At 48.4% G+C, this 22,594-nt stretch overlaps 1 protein-coding gene across 5 annotated transcripts in view; it reads right to left on the minus strand.

Annotated features, from left to right (window-relative positions):
* Positions 1 to 1,146: 1,146 nt before the first annotated feature.
* LOC144732534 (regulator of G-protein signaling 20-like) overlaps positions 1,147 to 22,594 on the minus strand; it is a 49,938-nt gene continuing 28,490 nt past the window's right edge. Inside the window, exons 2-5 of one of the 5 annotated variants that reach the window (XM_078613957.1) lie at positions 9,553 to 9,746; positions 6,905 to 6,994; positions 5,101 to 5,335; positions 1,147 to 3,907 (exon numbers count right to left, since the gene is read on the minus strand). In XM_078613957.1, the coding sequence (XP_078470083.1) occupies positions 3,719 to 3,907; positions 5,101 to 5,335; positions 6,905 to 6,994; positions 9,553 to 9,746 (708 nt within the window). In that variant the 3' untranslated portion in view covers positions 1,147 to 3,718. The other 4 variants (XM_078613975.1, XM_078613984.1, XM_078613968.1 and 1 more) reach the window with 4 other exon arrangements.

Raw genomic sequence — 22,594 nt, forward strand, 5'->3', positions numbered from 1 at the left:
CAACATGGGCCAAAACTTTTACAACATCCCATTACCTTCTTTGTTGTTTTACTCGATAACCATTCCCATCACGCCCCGTCCAACCTTTACTTCGGCACCCAGTTTTAATGCCGAACTTATAAAAAAAACGACGAAGGGAAACAATGTGGATGTTCTTATTGGCCGGGCTCGCTGGCGCTATGTCAGCATCCCCATCAAGTGTGGAGGTCGCGAGGGTGTGAGGCAGAGGTCTCAAACGGGTTTTGATTCCTCACCCGTACCCGGCCGCACCAGGGTCGCCAACGGGTACCATGGCCGTACCCTACCCGTACCCGGCCGGGTACGGGTAGGGTACGGGTATCGGGTACCTGATTGCGACCTCTGGGATGAAGCCATGTTGCAGGCGCGGGTGGGTTGATTCTAGGAACTTGAATTGTGAGAAGAGACAAAACGTTGGGAAATGAGTGACAAACGGTGACTCACCAGTGACTCACGGTCTACCCGTACCCATACCCGGCCGCACCAGGGTCGCAAACGGGTACTCGTACCCGGCCAGGTACGGGTAGCCGGGTATCAGGTAGGGTACGGGTATCGGGTACCCGGTTGCGACCTCTGGTGTGAGGTTCCCACTGCAAGCCCTGGAGGCGAGCATCGCTGCAACAAACTTCGCCATACCCTAGAGCATTCCGCTCGAAAGCGGCGTGAAGCTCGTCCGCGAATTTAGTGCTCAAGATATATTTGGCACGAAAAAAGGGGGTTTTTATATTTATTTCAGTCAACTGTAACTATGGGTGGATGAAGTGTTCAAGCACGATGATGATGATGATTACGACGATCCACCAGATCCCAAAGCATGGCGATGACGAAACGGAATTGCCTACAGTGCTGTAGAGACTGAATAAAGATGCAGACGACGCTAATTTGTTATGAGAGACGGCATTGCACGAGGGAAGACCAAACATGGTCATTAGCTATACAGTATATATATAATCATTTACCGAGTTCACTCATTGGCCGACCTAAAATTGGGGGAATGGGTTGGGTATTGCACGGCCCTCATGCCACCATTTAATAGCCAAGAGGGGACTAGATTTTTGTTACTGGGTTAGTGAACTCGTCTAAAGAGTATGATTCCGTAAGATATACAGCAATATTAAAATCCACAGGTTGTCAACTCGGCTTTGACGGTTTATTCTGGAGGCAGCTGTACTTTCCATGTAAAAACACTTTTGTTAGTCTGCGTTCGAGAATTTTACTTAAAAATATTGTTTCCATATTCTTGGTTCTTTCGGTAAAGTCACGTAGAAGGGAAATAATAAAATAATATAAATATTAAACAATAAAAATTCCCACGACGTTTCGACTGCTTGTGTTGCAGTCGAAACGTCGTGAGAATTTTTATTATTTCCCTTCTACGTGACTTTACCGATAGAACCAAGAATATGAATCCCTGCAGTCACGAAAGCTTTAAATAAAAAAAATATTGTTTCCATCGAGCACTTATGCCACTGGTCCTCAAGCAACGTTACAACGCCTGTCTGTTGCACCTTCAATAGTGCTGTTTGTTGATGGCCACTCGGCGTGTTTGGCCTTCGTGCCCAAACTCATCAACCGTGATAAAAAAAATCAAGCAAAGTGGAGATTAAACGTCTGAAAAATGCGATTTTTGTAAAACCCCACAGGCACACAGAGTGATATTCATTTAAACTGTATTTTAACAAAAATATACAGAACATAAATACGTGTAATTGCTTGCAATAAAAATAAATAGAACATGCTTAGTGCCACTGTTCTGGTTCAGAGAGCATTCAATACTCTGATGCTGATGACCCATTTACCGCAATGGGCACGATTGGATTGTCATTAATAAATGCAACCTAACAACACAAACAAATCGCAAACAAGCGCACATAAAATGCACAAAAATACAACACGTTGAAATGCATGCAATTTGCTTTTGGGGTTCGCGTGAAATGTAAATTAGTTTCCTGTGTCTAGTGGACATAGAAGGGTCATTTTAGTCGTTTGTGTCTTTGGGCATTCCAATGGAAAACATAATTTTACATTTTTGCACATTGCACAAAGTGTTTGTCGTATTTGTTGTGCTTTGATTTACATTGCAAATATGAAAACATGGCGGATTGTAAAGCAGCTAGTGTGGTAAAAAAAGAGGTACTATTTGGGAGCTATTTGGAACCCTACACCATGTTGACTGGAGTTACAATTTAGTAATTTTCTCAGCACCAAAACGTCTTCAATGCACAATGAAAATATTCGCGTATATACGCGAACCTAAAGGCAGTACCTAAAAACACCAGTACGCAACCACAAATTAGAGGACCCAGCCTGATGTGGCATGTCCTGTAAGAAGGTACAACGCCACATCGTAAGGGGAGCCCCACCTTATTCCAGGGTTACCGAGCATGTATAGCCCTCCTGTTAGCCCGAGATGTGGGGCCAATTAATGGGGCACCACAAATAACCGAGGTGGGGGTGGGGGGCATCGCCCCCTATTTCAATAGCTATTGCTTTCAAGCTTTATGAGTTTGTACTTGTAGTGTGGGGTTCCAATGGGTTCCCAATCCTAGCAGCTGTCTCGTTACTTACATTTAAAAAGGCATACATACCACAGCACATTGACAGATACTATTTTACCGTAGACCAGTACTCATATAAATAACATTTCACAGTAACCGTTTAAAAAAAATCTTCATAAAAGGAAAACGCCAATATTCGACATGTTTAAACATTCCATTTTGTAACATTTTTTTTGTTTTGGCTCATTTCAGCACACTACATAAAATAAAAACTGAACTTTGAAAATATCATTTTTTTCTCATTTATTGGCAATGCATGAAGTGAGGGGGGTGTCATCAGGCACTCTTAGAGCCCAAGCAAAATGGCAGCAGTTTAATCAACTGGTCACTCAGCCTACGTGTTCAACATTTTCTTGAAGCACAAATAACTTGTTCAAGAACTTCGAAATAAATAAGACCTGGATTTTTCAGATCAAGTACAAAAAAACCCCACAAAACACAAAAGTCGACAATAGTGGCTAAAATAAAGCTTAAATTGGCAATTCAAAATACTGTATAGAAGCAAGTGTGTGTGTTACATTATTATTACGTGATAATGTGGACCGCTTATTTAAATATAAAGACTATTAATCATGTAAGTAACTGATACATCACCCTCAAGTATTATATGGTGCAAATGAATTGTGCCATACATACATTTAGTAAACTGGCAACAGCAAATAACAAGACAGACTTTCTGTCCAACTATGTACATAACCTGTCTAAGGCCCCCTTGATAATCTAAATGTTAAAAAGTTTAAAATTTTGGACAGTTTGTATAGGCCAAGCAAGTAATTGTCTTGAACATTATTTTCATATTGCAAGATGCCTCAAAAAATCCACGTAAAAAAGAAAAACATGTGGATGAAAAACAAAGTGTAAATGATTGGAAGGTGTCGTTTTCTTTTCTTATGCAACGCACAAAAGTTCTCCACACTGTTTACAAGTTCTACAAGTGCCCAAGTTAGAGATATTCATAAAAATCTGTGATCATTCCAAAAAAAAAAAAACCTACGAAGTGAAGCATCAACATCGAGTCCAAACTGAGGTACAAACAGGTCCCAAAGACCTCGGGTAAGTTTGTGGTAGACGCCAAGTAGGCAGGCAAATACATCTCTCGTGACGACGACGGCGGCTGATGAAGTGCTGACGCAGGCCACGTGCTATGTGTTGGAGGAAGAGCTGGAGAGACTCTGCAAGAGCGCCGAGTAGACGGACGAGCCGAGGAAGCGCGGGTACGAGTCTCGGTGCATGAGCGTGTAGATCTGCAGTTGTGCGTCGTCGAACGTGTGCGCCGAGGGCTCCACCATGTTCCTGTTGATGACCTCGCGCACCCGCGAGTCCAGGCTGACCTGAAACCCGCACGCACGCACGCAGCACTCACCTAAATGTATTCCTCGGGGTAACGATCCGTCCATTAAAATTTTTTTTTTACGATGTATTATTTTTGTTTTCCCAGTTTTTAAACAAATTGTGCCATTGGATGCGTGTCATGAGACGGAGAATCCATTTGGATGTCTTCGCAGAGCAGTGCAGATCGTGTCAAAGAGTTGACGTGGCGCGCAGAAGTGGATAGCACAGAGCTACTTCTGGGATTCCTTCAAGTGACCTCTGATCCACACAGTATTGGGAAACACTTTCCTCCCTCTGCGTGGGAAAGTGTTTGCAAACAAACATGCTTAAAAAATGTATGCGCTGTCCTTGAAACTGATTAGCCTAGCCAGAGACGGCCTCCGTTATGGCCTCCTCTCACCAGTGTCTCATTGTGCTTGTGCCGTTTCCTTTTTGGCACGTTTTACAACGACCATGTGTTGTTAGATCCAGACTTGATGCCTTGTGATAGGTGTCTAATTGGTGTTTGAACATCTTAACATCTGTATTCTTGCCAAAAAGCGGAAAGCCTATGTTTTTTTTGTATCACATTGTGTATGTTTTCACGGTTGTGTTGGACAGCTCTCAAACGTGTTTTTAGGCTGTGCCACACGATGTCCGTCATCGCTCCATGTGCTGGTAGCTTTTCCAAGAACTGAATTGGGCAGGTTTCTATATCCTACAATCTCTTCAAATACGGGTTTTCCTCGCTCTGTGTGAGTAGTAGATGCGTTCCAAGAAAAAGAGCTCACAAGGCGAGACCGCACGAGACGGCTGCCTGCCTTGTCAAGTGTTTAGTACACAAAGCGTATCCCACGTCCGCACATGAGCGAGTTCGAACGGCAAGTAGCGAATTTTGGGTAGAAATAGGCTGGCCGCATATACAGTGCAAAATCGCACCAATCGAAGCCGCATAAAAGCGAGGGAAACCTGCATGTAGCTACGTGATTATTTGGGGCGACGAAGGGTAACTATTAAGGGATTCAATTGACACCGTGCCGAATCTCTCAACGCCATGCAAAGAGAGGGAGTAAAGGAGCTGGTCCCGGCAAGGTGAAACGAAATGACGGACATCACAACACGCGGCGCGGCTCAAAAACACGTTGGAGAGCACAAAACCTCCATTCGCCAGGGGTGTGAGAACGAGGTGCAAAGGCCAGGGGCAGTGGCTCACCTCTTTGGGCGAGAGGATGGAAATGTAGTCTTCGTATATTGTCCTGGCCTTCTCCTCTACAACGTTCTTGTTCTCCTCCTTCTTGAGGTCTTCACAGGCGAGCCAGAAGAGCAGGTTCTCCTCGCTGAACTCCGTTCGGAGAAACTCTCTGAACACGGCACGCCCCGCTGCACTGTGCATGAGTCGTTCAAAACACTGGTTCCACGATGTCACCTCCTCCAGCGACAGCTTCCCACTGCAGGTCCCCGGCATGAACGCACAACCACACAGAGCCCCAGTCAGCATTTCTCCCCCCCCCCCACCCTCGCCACAACTTTAATTTCACAAAGCTTTGATGTGGAAATAATCTATGACATCGCGCTGCTGTGAGAAATACGTGTTACCTTCTTCACGTACGAAAGACATTGGCTGACTCTCAGACAATGAAAGTGAATGGCTAAAACTCGCAACTGAAGATATCATTGTTACTCCTACATAAGCCATGCAAAGAGGTAGGAAGGATAATGCTACAGCGTAGGTTCTTGTGGCTGTGTGGTATAGCTCTGCTGTGTGTGTTTTTATTGTGATGCGTGCTTTTCGGCACGATGTCAGTTCCTGAAGAAGCCGAACAACACGTTGTATAAACCGAAAACACACTGGAGAGCGAGATAAGATAATAGCTACGAATTAGAAACGAGTTGGATCACAGTTTAAGACACAAATTGCCCCACTTCTTGGCCCACTGCTATATCTGTGCCACGCGTATGGGGGATGGCTGGTTGGATGCTGGAGCATACAGATTTGTATAATGATACAACATTACAGTGGTAACCATATGCACATTTGACACGTAAATACTACGTAAAATATGGATATACAATTGTACATTCTTTGTCAAAGCACCACATCACGGACGGTTAATCGTGTTATGTGTAAACGGAGCCACTTTACAGTTCGGGCAGCGCGCATGCCAAGAGGACCATCTTGCTGCCAAGTTGTAATACAATGACAATCTTTAAACTCCAGATTTTTTTTATTTGCTAAAATGACAAAAGTGTCCTGTTCACAACGATATGCTCAACTAGCACAGGAAGCCTCATTCCCTGATTGCAATGCTCGTCTTAAACCATGCGTTTACCGATGCCTGCACGTTGTCACTCGGGAGCTGCGCAGGAAGAGCCAAGTCACGTGGCAAAAAAACGCACCGCCTTATCGTCCCATGCCTGTAGATTGGCAATTCAACAGCATTGATTTAAGCAATGAGATGGCTGCTGATGAGATAATGTATGTCGAAACAGGTGCAGAGCTTGCTTGTCTTGAAACAATACTGCTGATTTTATGCACTCCCAGAAGGCCATGCGGCTAATGGGTTGCCACGGTGGCGAGATGTTAACTACCTCGCCTGGTAAACAGGAGGTCGTGGGTTCGATCCCGACCCTGATGCCTGTATATCTGGAGTTTCCATGTTCTCCCTGTGGTCATGTGGATTTTTCTCCGGGTCCTCCATTCTTTTCCCTCCACATTTAGAAACATGCGTTTAGAGTATTTGGCTGCTATAAATTTCCACGTGATAAGCCACTTTATTGAGCTATCATTTGTGGGCAGGTCGCTTTTGAAAAAGAGCTAAATAGCCCCGTGGGACTTACCTGGTAAGATAAAAAAATATATTTTATAGGTTTATGGAGAGAAGGATATGTGGAACCATTTTGTCTGCTTATTTATTTTGTTATTTATATTCTCCAACACGACGCTCGTAATTACTTTGAGTTATGTTCACATTGGGCTGGGTTTTACAGTTTGCTGACTGCACGCAGCCTGAACTTACCTCTCTTCGGGGCTTTGAATGCTTTCCAGTTTACTCTCGTGTGATGAGCGTCTTCTACTGCCCGCCCCTTCATGGTTTCTAACCGTCAGGCTGGAAAGGGAAAGGCTGCAGACTCAGTGTCCAACATTTTGGGTCATCACAATTTGGTGAATATTATTTGGTTATAAATTACACATTCAGGTTTTTTAATGTTTTGGTTTGTATTTATCAGCTTTCAGCGATTTGTCATTAATCATAACATCATGCATTAGTAAGTTTCCAGTTTTTTGAACAGTAGGATAATTTTTTTCATCAGAAAGGGCAATTTATAGTCAAAAGCTGGAAAGCATTCAAAAATGTTCCGTTTGATCCTGGGTGTTTTTACTTTTCACTGTTTGATTTTACGAACACACCTACAGTAATTACCATATATATAAATAAATGCATACTGCAGTATAAGTATTCTTAAAAAAAGCACACTGCAGCAAATACATCTTTAATCAAATTGTAGCCCATTCGTAGCCCCAGGAGACACCAGCTAATGTAAACATCTTCAAAATAGATGGGACTATTTTCTTTCAATAATGGTTAATAAACTTCAATGCATATATACAAACCTCCACGTTCCTCCGTATCATTTAGAATCAAGCAAACGAGCACTGAGTCGTAATAAGTGTCATGCTTTGGGAATACAATAATTCTTACACGTGTGTTAGGCGTCTTCAACGGTGGAGATGCAGCAGCAAGATTTAATTGCAGGGTGATTATATTACTACAAACAAAAGGAAAATTGTGTTTTTTTTCCCATTTTGCTATTTGCCTGTTTGCAACGCAAACCAAAAAGACTGCAGCGAATTTTGTCCCCTGCAGCCTTTTAACAAAATACTTCATTCTCGGGCAGGTGTTTGACTCTGACCTTTTAAAGCAAGATGAGTCACAACTCCATGGCACAGTTTACATTCACGGCATGCTCTAAGGTGTACAATATTTCAGGGATGACTTCACCATTTTAAAACACTCCAGAAAGCATTGTAATCATTCCCTTATCATAGTAGTAATAATAATCATCCAAATTAGTTTCGTTGCTGTAAAATGGCGAAATGTGAAGAACGAGCACACGATGTAAAACTTAATTCGAGATATGACTGCAATGAGAACATAACATCACGTTTATGACGAAACTATGAACGCATGCGTTTACCCATTTACGGTTTTTAGTTTAAAACGGTTGCATCGAATGCACGAGTGTGAAAAATCAATTCCCGTGCGGCACTGGTTCCATATAAGTCTTATCCCCATCTCCCACACCTTGGCTCTAAACAACAAGCATAGAGCCAATTCACCGACTTCCTGGGTGGGCAGAGTGATTCAAGTGTTGTACTTTTATTTACCCAGCGGAGCCAAAAATAGTGCCACAATCTTTTAGCAGGAACTAAAATAAGCCACTGAAGATATACCACATTCCCTTCATTTGTGTTTGTGTTTCTAAATAATGTGCCAGCTTATAAACATGAAAATAATGTGTTAACGACAAGTAAAAACTATGTTTGGTTCTTAAAAATACATTTAAAAAAAAACATTCTGGGGTGTGGTTTACCATGCCTTTAAAACAAAGGAAATGGCAGCATGGAGATCAGAAAACAATTTGATGCATTATTTCTCCAAGGCCCTTGCCCAGGGGACACGCGAGATGGTGAGTGGATGGGCGAGTGAGTGAGAGCATGAGTAATAAGGGGGTTGTGGGAAAGGCTTGAGTGCATTTCAGAAAGATGCTGGTGTCTGCTCTAAGTTTGATAGTTTTCCAAATGTACACATATAGTGCTCTGTCCACTGCAAGATGAAATCCTCCACACACTGTGGGAGTTGTTAAACCATAATTTATACTGGTCAGTGTGGATTGGTGAAGGTGGGGAGATGATATAAATGGGACCATAGAAGCACAGTCCAACAATTTATTCTCTTGCACTGTTCTCTGCTGCCCATAATGTAGTCCCACGGTCTATTCAATGTGTTATGCATGATCACTCATACAAGTACGATCCAGGCTTATGCCTGCATAGCTTCAGAGATCGGGTACATTCTGTGTGATTTGGTTTGAGGTTAATTGGCCACACAGTTGACTTATTTATGTACCATAAGATGCAAAAGTTACCATTTACACGTGGAATCTCCCCCCCCCCCTGTCCAATGGGTACATCTGAGCTGAGACAGCACTGGACCCTAATAGCGCGCGTGGTTTTCTACTCGTTATTTGCCGAGTCTTTTCAGAACAAAAGAGTGATGTGCTCGCCTTACAAGACATGAATCTGGACCGGGGTCAAGCTGGGCCAGGGTTAATGACGTGTTAATTTCGTTGCCGTTACAGCATGGCCATGGCTTGTACACTTGAATATCAACCTTGTGCCTGCTGAGCTGTGCCAGGCTAGCTCGCCATGGCCCCAGCGAGGATCGGTTGTACAGAGGAAAAGAGGTATCCTAATTCACATCAAGTGCTTGTGTTAAATAAGAGCAGACAGCAGCCTCCCCAAACTCAGGATGGTGGTGCTGGTGAGTGGGATAGTGGACAACAGACTTTGTGTATGGGATGGACGTGTGAGCGGGGATGGAAGTGTGAGTGGGGACGGAGAGGTTGGGTGTTTTGGGGGTGGGGGGGGGGGAAGGGTAGTTACCTGTCACGCAGGCGGCGGATTTCGAACCAAAGAGACCGGAGGACGTACCATGAGCAGCTGCAGCAGCAGCACCAGCAGAAGCAGCAGGCGTTGGGTGCACGCGGGCCTGGGGAGCGCACTCCCCCAGGCGAGCCGTCGCCTTGCGAGGCCGGCCATCGCCGTGATTCCACCCGCTCCGAGCCCATCGCCTGCGTCTGGTGGGGAAGGACGGCGAGCTTTTAGTAATTGTCACGTCAGCAGTTGGCGCCGCCAGGCCTAAGCGAATCAAGAAAAAGCTTCGGGTCACCAAGCGGTTTGAGGGGTCCTGGATTCGTGATAAAAGGAGTGCGTTAAAATATTATCTCAAATGCACATCATAAGACAACAAGCTAAGTTACAGAATGAGACAATATTTCTCATCTCTATCTTGCTGTCATCTCTCTTATCTGTATTTGTCTACATTTCTCTCAATTCACTCGAACCACAGCATATTTCTTGCCTGTACCTCTTCTGTAATTTCACGAGTATTTAAACATTTTTAAGGAGGCAACACAAATAATTCCTGCTTAGGGCCCTCAATGACCCAGAACCACCTCTGATGGTCAGGCAGCCGATCTGACTTTCAAGGCGAGTACTTTTTGCATCTCCTTTCTCACCCACCTAGCGATGACGAGCCCACAGCACACCCTTATATTTCATGTTATAAGTAAAACAAGTAAGCGGAGCAGAGAGTGGATAGAAGGCCTCAACATCCCTGTGTGTGGCATTTGCCCAGGTGCATGGCCTGTCAAGAGGCCTTCTGTGGTTCCACAACCCAAGGTGTGCAGAGGGCTTCTGTAGTGTCACTCGGCAATGCCAGCAGGACCGCTGTTGTATTTCTACGAAGTGCCGCCCATTCAACAGGTAACTTGGCCACGTTTTAACACAATACAAGCCGTATTCATCTACCTTGATCTCGAGCCGAGCATAACTCCATTACGTTGAACGTTATAATAAAATTCTCCACACACTGCAGGCTGCGTGTGAGTAGAGGCAACCTACTTGAAACCAACTCCAGCATGTACTATTAATACGTACAGTAATGTAAATTTGGTTACTGTTTTTGGCTGTAACATGACTTGTGCGAGTTCTTAACACGGAAGTTTACCGATTGTGGAACCATTTGAGTGGCATTTCAGTGCTGTATTTTTTTAGATCTCTGAAATAAATCAATTCCAGCCATTCTCAATCCACTAAAGGATGAAGGCCTTGGTCTTGGGGCTTGTGCGGGTTGGTGAAGCGGGGGCCATCCAGGACCAGTCGAGGTATCGCTCTTCACTGATGTTAGCTATTAACTGGGAATAAAACTCAGGCGATCGGCCGGGTTCACAGTTCAATACGCACAACTACTCAGCCACCACTCCGTCCCCTTTAAAATGATACAATGTTTCAAAACCGTGCAAAATAAAACCCTGAGGAAACCCAAACCTCCATCGAACAGCCATTACCCTAGTATACACTGAACGAGGCCATGCCATCTTGCCAATGTGTTAGCGTAACCGAGCCGTGCTATTGCGTGTCATTCGTCAGAGTTAACATGCTCCATTAATGTAACATGCATTTCCACTTGATCTTGTTTCTGGAGACGGATAATATCAAAACGCTCTTTTATTAAATAACTGCACTGACACTATATGTCACTTCTGCCTGTTACAGAAATCACTGGCTCCCCTTACACAGCGGAGTACGACACCAGAAAGCGTGGAAACACAATCTGCGGGAAACTAATGCAGTGGCGTAATGCACTCTTACACGATTACACATGGGCTGTGAGGTTTACATACACTGCAGATAATCTATACAGCAGAACACTCACATGCATACCCTAAAACTTGTTGTCACTCTGTAATTTCCCAATGCTGAGTAGAAGCCCTCTTGCACATCCCTCAACCCTGCACCCATTGGCTTCCATTCCCATCATACTCTTGGTTTTTTCGGTAAAGTCACGTAGGTAAAAAATGAAATTAAAATTAATAAAAATAAAATAATAAAAATCACGACGTTTCGGAGGCAACACAAGTCTCCGTCATCAGGTGAGACCGTCACAGCCATCCATTCCCATCCTCCTATCCAGTCGTGGGTCTCAGAATAACAGCCACGCTATCGTTTAGATGGGAATGTTTTTTTGGTTCTTGCCAATAACATCTGGCAACCCAACAGCATTGTTGAACGAGCCTTAAGCCTGCCGATGAGACCCGGAAGGTCAAAACCAGTGTTTTTTCTGGCTTATAAAATAAATCCTAACCGCTAGATATTTGTTTGGAAAAGCCAACAGGCCGACGGACACAGCGAACGACTGATTTGTACGCGGAGACAGAAGGGAGTTCTGCTCGGACACGATGTTACCTATAATACTTTACAGAAAAGCATAACGAGTTACATCAAAAATAAAGATTGCAGGTGGACATGACACATTGGGGTGTAACGACCAATGCAGCAGCTGCTCGTCTCTTGCCATGCAGTGAGCCCCGTGGGGTAGGGATATGGTCATCACATGCAGCAAACACTGCCCCTACATGTCACAACAATAGAATTCGATGTTGTATATTAATTGGAGCGAATGTATTATACACAGTACATCGCTAACAAATGACGGTTCGTATATATATTTATTCAATACAGTACAATTGTTTAAATGTGTATGCAATGTGATACTGTACTACAATGTAGTATAGTGCGGCAATGTATTTTATCACAGTGTACTATATCAAACAACTGTATTGTGCAATTGCAGTCCTCAGTACTGTTGATATCGTAACAGTATACACATTGCACACTGTTGCACATAGCACGCTCGGGACAGGCTTGAGAAGAAGTCGTTCATTCAGTAGTGGATTGAGCATGGCCGTAGATAATGTGACACACCACTACTTACACGTGCAGCATGCTAAAACAATACACCACACTCCTGTGCAATATAACATTATTACAGTAATGTTATACCGTGGCACGATGCAGTACTGCGGTTAGGTATGGGAAACTGTCAGTGACAATCTACAGCGAGTACACAGAACACGAACCACGCCACAGTCTACACACACAGAACACGAACCACGTCACAGTCTACACACACAGAACAAGAACCACGTCACAGTCTACACACACAGAACAAGAACCACGTCACAGTCTACACACACAGAACAAGAACCACGTCACAGTCTACACACACAGAACAAGAACCACGTCACAGTCTACACACACAGAACAAGAACCACGTCACAGTCTACACACAGAACACGAACCACGCCACAGTCTACACACACAGAACAAGAACCACGCCACAGTCTACACACACAGAACAAGAACCACGTCACAGTCTACACACAGAACACGAACCACGCCACAGTCTACACACACAGAACAAGAACCACGCCACAGTCTACACACACAGAACAAGAACCACGCCACAGTCTACACACACAAAACAAGAACCACGTCACAGTCTACACACAGAACACGAACCACGCCACAGTCTACACACCCAGAACACGAACCACGCCACAGTCTACACACACAGAACAAGAACCACGTCACAGTCTACACACACAGAACAAGAACCACGTCACAGTCTACACACACAGAACACGAACCACGCCACAGTCTACACACACAGAACACGAACCACGTCACAGTCTACACACACAGAACAAGAACCACGTCACAGTCTACACACACAGAACACGAACCACGCCACAGTCTACACACACAGAACAAGAACCACGTCACATTCTACACACACAGAACAAGAACCACGTCACAGTCTACACACACAGAACACGAACCACGACACAGTCTACACACACAGAACACGAACCACGCCACAGTCTACACACACAGAACAAGAACCACGCCACTGTCTACACACACAGAACAAGAACCACGCCACAGTCTACACACACAGAACACGAACCACGCCACTGTCTACACACACAGAACACGAACCACGCCACAGTCTACACACACAGAACAAGAACCACGCCACTGTCTACACACACAGAACACGAACCACGCCACAGTCTACACACACAGAACACGAACCACGCCACAGTCTACACACACAGAACACGAACCACGCCACAGTCTACACACACAGAACACGAACCACGCCACAGTCTACACACACAGAACAAGAACCACACCACAGTCTACACACACAGAACACGAACCACGCCACAGTCTACACACAGAACACGAACCACGCCACAGTCTACACACACAGAACACGAACCACGCCACAGTCTACACACACAGAACACGAACCACGCCACAGTCTACACACACAGAACATGAACCACGCCAGTCTACACACACAGAACAAGAACCACACCACAGTCTACACACACAGAACACGAACCACGCCACAGTCTACACACAGAACACGAACCACGCCACAGTCTACACACACAGAACACGAACCACGCCACAGTCTACACACACAGAACACGAACCATGCCACAGTCTACACACAGAACACGAACCACGCCACAGTCTACACACACAGAACACGAACCACGTCACAGTCTACACACACAGAACACGAACCACGTCACAGTCTACACACACAGAACAAGAACCACGTCACAGTCTACACACAGAACACGAACCACGCCACAGTCTACACACAGAACACGAACCACGCCACAGTCTACACACACAGAACACGAACCACGTCACAGTCTACACACACAGAACAAGAACCACGCCACAGTCTACACACACAGAACACGAACCACGTCACAGTCTACACACACAGAACACGAACCACGCCACAGTCTACACACACAGAACACGAACCACGTCACAGTCTACACACACAGAACACGAACCACGCCACAGTCTACACACACAGAACAAGAACCACGCCACTGTCTACACACACAGAACACGAACCACGCCACAGTCTACACACACAGAACACGAACCACGCCACAGTCTACACACAGAACACGAACCACGCCACAGTCTACACACACAGAACACGAACCACGCCACAGTCTACACACACAGAACAAGAACCACACCACAGTCTACACACACAGAACACGAACCACGCCACAGTCTACACACAGAACACGAACCACGCCACAGTCTACACACACAGAACACGAACCACGCCACAGTCTACACACACAGAACACGAACCACGCCACAGTCTACACACACAGAACACGAACCACGCCACAGTCTACACACACAGAACAAGAACCACACCACAGTCTACACACACAGAACACGAACCACGCCACAGTCTACACACAGAACACGAACCACGCCACAGTCTACACACACAGAACACGAACCACGCCACAGTCTACACACACAGAACACGAACCATGCCACAGTCTACACACAGAACACGAACCACGCCACAGTCTACACACACAGAACACGAACCACGTCACAGTCTACACACACAGAACACGAACCACGTCACAGTCTACACACACAGAACAAGAACCACGTCACAGTCTACACACAGAACACGAACCACGCCACAGTCTACACACAGAACACGAACCACGCCACAGTCTACACACACAGAACACGAACCACGTCACAGTCTACACACACAGAACAAGAACCACGCCACAGTCTACACACACAGAACACGAACCACGTCACAGTCTACACACACAGAACACGAACCACGCCACAGTCTACACACACAGAACACGAACCACGTCACAGTCTACACACACAGAACACGAACCACGCCACAGTCTACACACACAGGACACGAACCACGTCACAGTCTACACACAGAACACGAACCACGTCACAGTCTACACACACAGAACACGAACCACGCCACAGTCTACACACACAGAACACGAACCACGTCATAGTCTACACACACAGAACACGAACCACGCCACAGTCTACACACACAGGACACGAACCACGTCACAGTCTACACACATAACACGAACCACGCCACAGTCTACACACAGAACACGAACCACGCCACAGTCTACACACACACAGTGCAGGAGGGACAATGGGAGATGACAGGCCATGGTGAATGAGGTGCACAACACATGCACGCTATGTATAGCACAAAGAGTCAGGGCAGGCTGCTACTGCTCTGCAGTGGGACCCATGTCAATGAGGCTTTCTCTACAAAGAGCCTCCAGCTGCTGCTGCTGCTGCTTCTCCCTTGCTTCTCTGTTGCTTCTCTGCCGATCGGGAAATTTGCTCCAGTATCCAGGCTTCGTGTTTGCTGTTCCCCATATGCGCGATCTCTCTGTCTCGCTGTTCTGCTTGCTCTGCATCTTAACCCCTCGCTCCGCTTGCTAATGCTGTTACTTCTTCTCCCCTTGATTATTGTGGTCCACCCCGCCCCAACGATGCTGCCGCTGCTGCTTCTCCCTTTTGCTGCTGCTGCTTGCAGATCCTGCCGATTGCCTCGAGAGCTGCAGTCAAGGCCTCAGGGTTAACTCTACCACCAACACCACCACCACCACCACCCACCATCCATCCCATCAACATCGCCACCACAATCCATTGTCATCACCCTCCCACCTTCATCGCCCTCTCACCTCCACCTTCATCCACTGCTATCACCCTCCCAGCTTTACCACCATAATCGCTTTAAACTACCACTATCACCCCTCCCACCTCAACCATCACTGCTTCCACAATTACTCCTTCCTATGACCACCACCATCACCATTTCCCAGCCAACTCCACAATCACCCCCTCCTTAGCTCCATTACCAGCACCATTCAACCCCAACACCATCACACCTCTCCCCACAAACACAATGACCATCACTTTCCGATCGCTGTTTACCCCCAAAATCCATGACACCCCACCAGCATGAATACCACCCACCCGGAACATACGCTCGCACTACCATTACCCCACTGCCACCAACATCACCATCATCCACCAGTGGACGTTAAAGATCACCTGCCGTCATTCACAACAGTAGACCATTGTGTGTCGGCCTCAGCGTCCAAATCAGTTAAATTCGAAGCCTTCATCAAAACATTTGGGTGCATCCACATGTAGCAATAATCGCCCCCTACTGGCAGACGAATACCGCAGGTCATTCTTGCAAATGGGATTATCCTGGTCTCTTGAGTTCTCACCTGGTTGAACAAAGCAAACTTGAAAATTGAACCTAAGACCATCACACCTTTCCACCACCATCAACTTCTCTGTTCACCATATTCCTCCACTACGACCAACATCACCCACTCCCACAATCACCATTATCACCGTATCACGCCCTCTCATCTGCACTACCACCACCACCACCACCAACCACTGCCCTCCCAACCTCTACCACCACAATGATCAATCCCAAAGACCATCATCACCCCCTATCACCCCGCCATCCCAACCACTATAAACCATCTCCCATAACCACCATCACTCATCACCTAAACCATGACTCCCTTAGAACCATATCATCACCATCACTAACAACCCCTTCCACCACAAAGACAAAGATCCCCCCGTGTAGCCTGAACAGACTGGTGGGGCAAGTGCTGTTAGCGAGTAGCACCTATGAAGGCCGGCACGGCACACTAGGACGGTGGGTGGCCAGCAACACGCCCGACCGCCTTTGTCTCCCTCGTGGCGATGTTCACACACCGCACCAGCTACTCATTTGAGGCTGAGTCCACGTAGATAATCGTCACGTGGGTCGCCGGGCTCATAAAGCAGCGCGCTAACCGCTATACCACCGCTCCTCCTCTACCATCATCACCACCACCCCCTCAAACATCCACCCCCACAACACCATCAACCCTCCCCGAGCCTCCCAACCCCACCGAATAAATCCCTGTGCCCCAGAGATGATGCTGTAGATAAACGATGATGGTGCTGGAGTTGGAGATGAAGTACGACACTGGAGATGATGATGATGATGAGGAATGATGCCGGAGACATGGATATTCTTGAGAGAGATGCTGGAGAGATGGTGCAGATAGCTGGAGAAGATGGAGATGTTGGTGAGCAATGCAGATAGTGGAACGTGATGGAGATGCTAGCAATAGATGATGAGATGCATGACGATGCTGGAGAGAAATTCAGGTGGGGTATATGGATATAATTCTGGAGCGAGATGGAGATGCCAGAGACAGACAGAGAGAGGTTAGAACGATGGAGATGATGGATCGAAATGGAAATCAGAGTGAAACATGGAAATACTGAAGATGTTGGATAGATGAGATGATGGTTGAACGTGAGTTCGGAAAGAGACGGTGAATTGAGATGATTTTGGAGAGAGATGGCGTGAGATTATGCTAAAGAGATGCTATGAAGTTGGCCGATGATGCTGAGATAGATGATGATGATGCTGGAGAGAGAGAGAGAGAGATAGGTGGAGCGGTGATACTGGAGACACAGCTGCCGCTGGAGAGAGACGAGGAGAGATGATGATGATGGAGAGAGATGATGCTGGAAAGAGAGAGAGACAGAGCGAGACATGGAGAGGAGGGGGTGATGATGGTGTTGGCTACACTCACAGGCGCGGCGCTGGGTAGTGGCAGCCGCAGCTCTTATCGCCTCGTCGGCGGCTGCTGCTGCTGCTTCAGTGTGCGCAGGGGCGGCGGTGTGCGCCTGCTGCTGCTGGTACTGCTGCTGCTGCTGGCGGTGGCATGTGTAGGCGGCTGTGTGCGTGTGTGTGTCAGCCTCTGTGTGTGTGTGTGAGAGCAGAGATGAGATGACAGGCTATCCGAGGCTGTGTGTGTGTGTGACTGTGTCAGCCTGTGTGTTAGCCTCTCTCCCGTGTCAGCCTCTGTGTGTGTGTGTTTCGTGGTGTCAGGGCTGCGAGTGACACAGCGGCTGTGTACGTGTGTGCGAAAGATCGACTTATCCGAGGCTGCGTGAGATACAAGTCCTGTCTGGCGGGGGAGGGAGGGAGGGAGTGGGTTAGGGCTGTGCGTGAGCTACCGTGCAGGCGAGAAGAGACGCGTTGTGTCGCCGTGTGAGATAGAGGGAGAGGCGAGAGGGATGAAGAAGATGATGCTGCTGCTGCTCCTGCTGCTGCGGTGACGCCACGGGGTCTCCGCTCCTCCAGCCGGCTCCACGCGCCGCGCGCATGCGCGGAGCGCTTCCTCGGGGCCGGGGAATGGGGAGCCGAGGACTCGCTCCGAGTGAGCGCTGTGTGTGTGTGGTGTGTGTGGTGTGTGTGGTGTGTGTGGTGTGTGTGGTGTGTGTGGTGTGTGTGGTGTGTGTGGTGTGTGTGGTGTGTGTGGTGTGTGTGTGTGGTGTGTGTGTGGTGTGTGGTGTGTGTGGTGTGTGTGTGGTGTGTGTGTGGTGAGTGTGTGGTGTGTGTGTGGTGTGTGTGTGGTGTGTGTGTGGTGTGTGTGTGGTGTGTGTCTGGTGTGTGTGTGGTGTGTGTGTGGTGTGTGTGTGTGTGTGGTGTGTGTGGTGCGCTGTGTGTGTGTGTGGTGTGTGTGTGGTGTGTGTGTGTGGTGTGTGTGTGGTGTGTGTGTGTGTGGTGTGTGTGTGGTGTGTGTGTGGTGTGTGTGTGTGGTGCGCTGTGTGTGTGTGTGTGTGGTGTGTGTGGTGTGTGTGGTGTGTGTGGTGTGTGTGGTGTGTGTGTGTGGTGTGTGTGTGGTGTGTGGTGTGTGTGGTGTGTGTGTGGTGTGTGTGTGGTGTGTGTGTGGTGTGTGTGTGGTGTGTGTGTGGTGTGTGTCTGGTGTGTGTGTGGTGTGTGTGTGTGGTGTGTGGTGTGTGTGTGTGTGTGGTGTGTGTGGTGCGCTGTGTGTGTGTGTGGTGTGTGTGTGGTGTGTGTGTGGTGTGTGTGTGTGTGGTGTGTGTGTGGTGTGTGTGTGGTGTGTGTGTGTGGTGCGCTGTGTGTGTGTGTGTGGTGTGTGTGTGGTGTGTGTGGTGCGCTGTGTGTGTGGTGTGTGTGTGGTGTGTGTGTGTGGTGTATGTGTGTGGTGTGTGTGTGTGTGTGGTGTGTGTGGTGCGCTGTGTGTGTGGTGTGTGGTGTGTGTGTGGTGTGTGTGTGGTGTGTGTGTGGTGTGTGTGTGTGTGGTGTGTGTGTGGTGTGTGTGTGGTGTGTGTGTGGTGTATGTGTGTGGTGTGTGTGTGGTGTGTGTGTGGTGTGTGTGGTGCGCTGTGTGTGTGTGTGGTGTGTGTGTGGTGTGTGTGGTGTATGTGTGTGGTGTGTGTGTGTGTGGTGTGTGTGGTGCGCTGTGTGTGTGTGTGGTGTGTGTGTGGTGTGTGTGTGGTGTGTGTGTGGTGTGTGGTGTGTGTGGTGCGCTGTGTGTGTGTGGTGTGTGTGGTGTGTGGTGTGTGTGTGTGGTGTGTGTGTGGTGTGTGTGTGCACTGTGTGTGTGTGGTGTGTTTGTGGTGTGTGTGTGTGGTGTGTGTTTGTGGTGTGTGTGTGGTGTGTGTGTGGTGTGTGTGTTGTGCGTGTGTGTGGTGTATGTGGTGTGTGTGTGGTGTGTGTGTGTGGAGTGTGTGTGGTGTGTGTGTGGTGCGTGTGTGTGGTGCGCTGTGTGTGTGGTGCGCTGTGTGTGTGGTGTGTGTGTGGTTTGTGTGTGGTGTGTGGTGTGTGTGTGGTGCGCTGTGTGGTGTGTGTGTGTGCGGTGTGTGTGTGGGGTGTGTGGTGCGCTGTGTGGTGTGTGTGGTGCGCTGTGTGTGTGGTGTGTGTGGTGCGCTGTGTGTGTGTGGTGCGCTCTGTGTGTGTGTGGTGTGTGTGTGTGGTGCGCTGTGTGTGTGGTGCGCTGTGTGTGTGCGCTGTGTGTGTGTGTGGTGCGCTGTGTGTGGTGCGCTTTGTGTGTGTGTGGTGCGCGCTGTGTGTGTGGTCACTGTGTGTGTGGTGAGCGCTGTGTGTGTGTGGTGTGTGTGTGGTGTGTGTGTGTGGTGCGCTGTGTGTGTGGTGTGTGTGGTGTGTGTGGTGTGTGTGTGTGGTGTGTGTGGTGTGTGTGTGTGTGGTGTGTGTGGTGTGTGTGTGTGGTGTGTGTGGTGTGTGTGTGTGTGGTGTGTGTGGTGTGTGTGGGGTGTGTGGTGTGTGTGTGGTGTGTGTGTGTGGTGTGTGTGTGGTGTGTGTGTGGTGTGTGTCTGGTGTGTGTGTGGTGTGTGTGTGTGGTGCGCTGTGTGTGTGGTGTGTGTGGTGTGTGTGGTGTGTGTGGTGTGTGTGTGTGGTGTGTGTGGTGTGTGTGTGTGTGGTGTGTGTGGTGTGTGTGGGGTGTGTGGTGTGTGTGTGGTGTGTGTGTGTGGTGTGTGTGTGGTGTGTGTGTGGTGTGTGTCTGGTGTGTGTGTGTGTGTGGTGTGTGGTGTGTGGTGTGTGTGTGTGTGTGGTGTGTGTGGTGCGCTGTGTGTGTGTGTGGTGTGTGTGTGGTGTGTGTGTGTGGTGTGTGTGTGGTGTGTGTGTGGTGTGTGTGTGGTGTGTGTGTGTGGTGCGCTGTGTGTGTGTGTGTGGTGTGTGTGTGGTGTGTGTGGTGCGCTGTGTGTGTGTGGTGTGTGTGTGGTGTGTGTGTGTGGTGCGCTGTGTGTGTGTGGTGTGTGTGTGGTGTGTGTGTGTGGTGTATGTGTGTGGTGTGTGTGTGGTGTGTGGTGTGTGTGTGGTGTGTGTGTGGTGTGTGTGTGGTGTGTGTGTGTGTGGTGTGTGTGTGGTGTGTGTGTGGTGTGTGTGTGGTGTGTGTGTGGTGTGTGTGGTGCGCTGTGTGTGTGGTGTGTGGTGTGTGTGTGGTGTGTGTGTGGTGTGTGTGTGGTGTGTGTGTGTGTGGTGTGTGTGTGGTGTGTGTGTGGTGTGTGTGTGGTGTATGTGTGTGGGTGTGTGTGGTGTGTGTGTGGTGTGTGTGGTGCGCTGTGTGTGTGTGTGGTGTGTGTGTGGTGTGTGTGGTGTATGTGTGTGGTGTGTGTGTGTGTGGTGTGTGTGGTGCGCTGTGTGTGTGTGTGTGTGGTGTGTGTGTGGTGTGTGTGTGGTGTGTGTGTGGTGTGTGTGTGGTGTGTGTGTGGTGTGTGTGGTGCGCTGTGTGTGTGTGGTGTGTGTGGTGTGTGGTGTGTGTGTGTGGTGTGTGTGTGGTGTGTGTGTGCACTGTGTGTGTGTGGTGTGTTTGTGGTGTGTGTGTGTGGTGTGTGTTTGTGGTGTGTGTGTGGTGTGTGTGTGGTGTGTGTGTTGTGCGTGTGTGTGGTGTGTGTGTGTGGTGTGTGTGTGGAGTGTGTGTGGTGTGTGTGTGTGGTGTGTGTGTGTGTGGTGTGTGTGTGTGGTGTGTGTGTGGTGCGTGTGTGTGGTGCGCTGTGTGTGTGTGTGGTGCGCTGTGTGTGTGGTGTGTGTGTGGTTTGTGTGTGGTGTGTGGTGTGTGTGTGGTGCGCTGTGTGGTGTGTGTGTGGTGCGCTGTGTGTGTGGTGCGCTGTGTGTGTGCGCTGTGAGTGTGTGGTGTGTGTGTGGTGCGCGCTGTGTGTGCGCGCTGTGTGGGTGGTGCGAGCGCTGTGTGTGTGTGTGGTGCGCTGTGTGTGTGCGCTGTGAGTGTGTGGGGTGTGTGGTGCGCTGTGTGGTGTGTGTGGTGCGCTGTGTGTGTGGTGTGTGTGGTGCGCTGTGTGTGTGTGGTGCGCTCTGTGTGTGTGTGGTGTGTGTGGTGTGTGTGTGTGGTGCGCTGTGTGTGTGGTGCGCTGTGTGTGTGCGCTGTGTGTGTGTGGTGCGCGCTGTGTGTGTGGTGCGCTGTGTGTGTGCGCTGTGTGTGTGTGGTGCGCGCTGTGTGTGTGGTCACTGTGTGTGTGGTGAGCGCTGTGTGTGTGTGGTGTGTGTGTGGTGTGTGTGTGTGGTGCGCTGTGTGTGTGGTGCGCTGTGTGTGGTGCGCTTTGTGTGTGTGTGGTGCGCGCTGTGTGTGTGGTCACTGTGTGTGTGGTGAGCGCTGTGTGTGTGTGGTGTGTGTGTGGTGTGTGTGTGTGGTGCGCTGTGTGTGTGGTGTGTGTGGTGTGTGTGGTGTGTGTGGTGTGTGTGTGTGGTGTGTGTGGTGTGTGTGTGTGTGGTGTGTGTGGTGTGTGTGGGGTGTGTGGTGTGTGTGTGGTGTGTGTGTGTGGTGTGTGTGTGGTGTGTGTGTGGTGTGTGTCT

This window comes from Lampetra planeri, chromosome 2 (genome assembly GCF_965212315.1).
Source record: "Lampetra planeri chromosome 2, kcLamPlan1.2.h2, whole genome shotgun sequence".
NCBI lineage: Eukaryota > Metazoa > Chordata > Hyperoartia > Petromyzontiformes > Petromyzontidae > Lampetra > Lampetra planeri.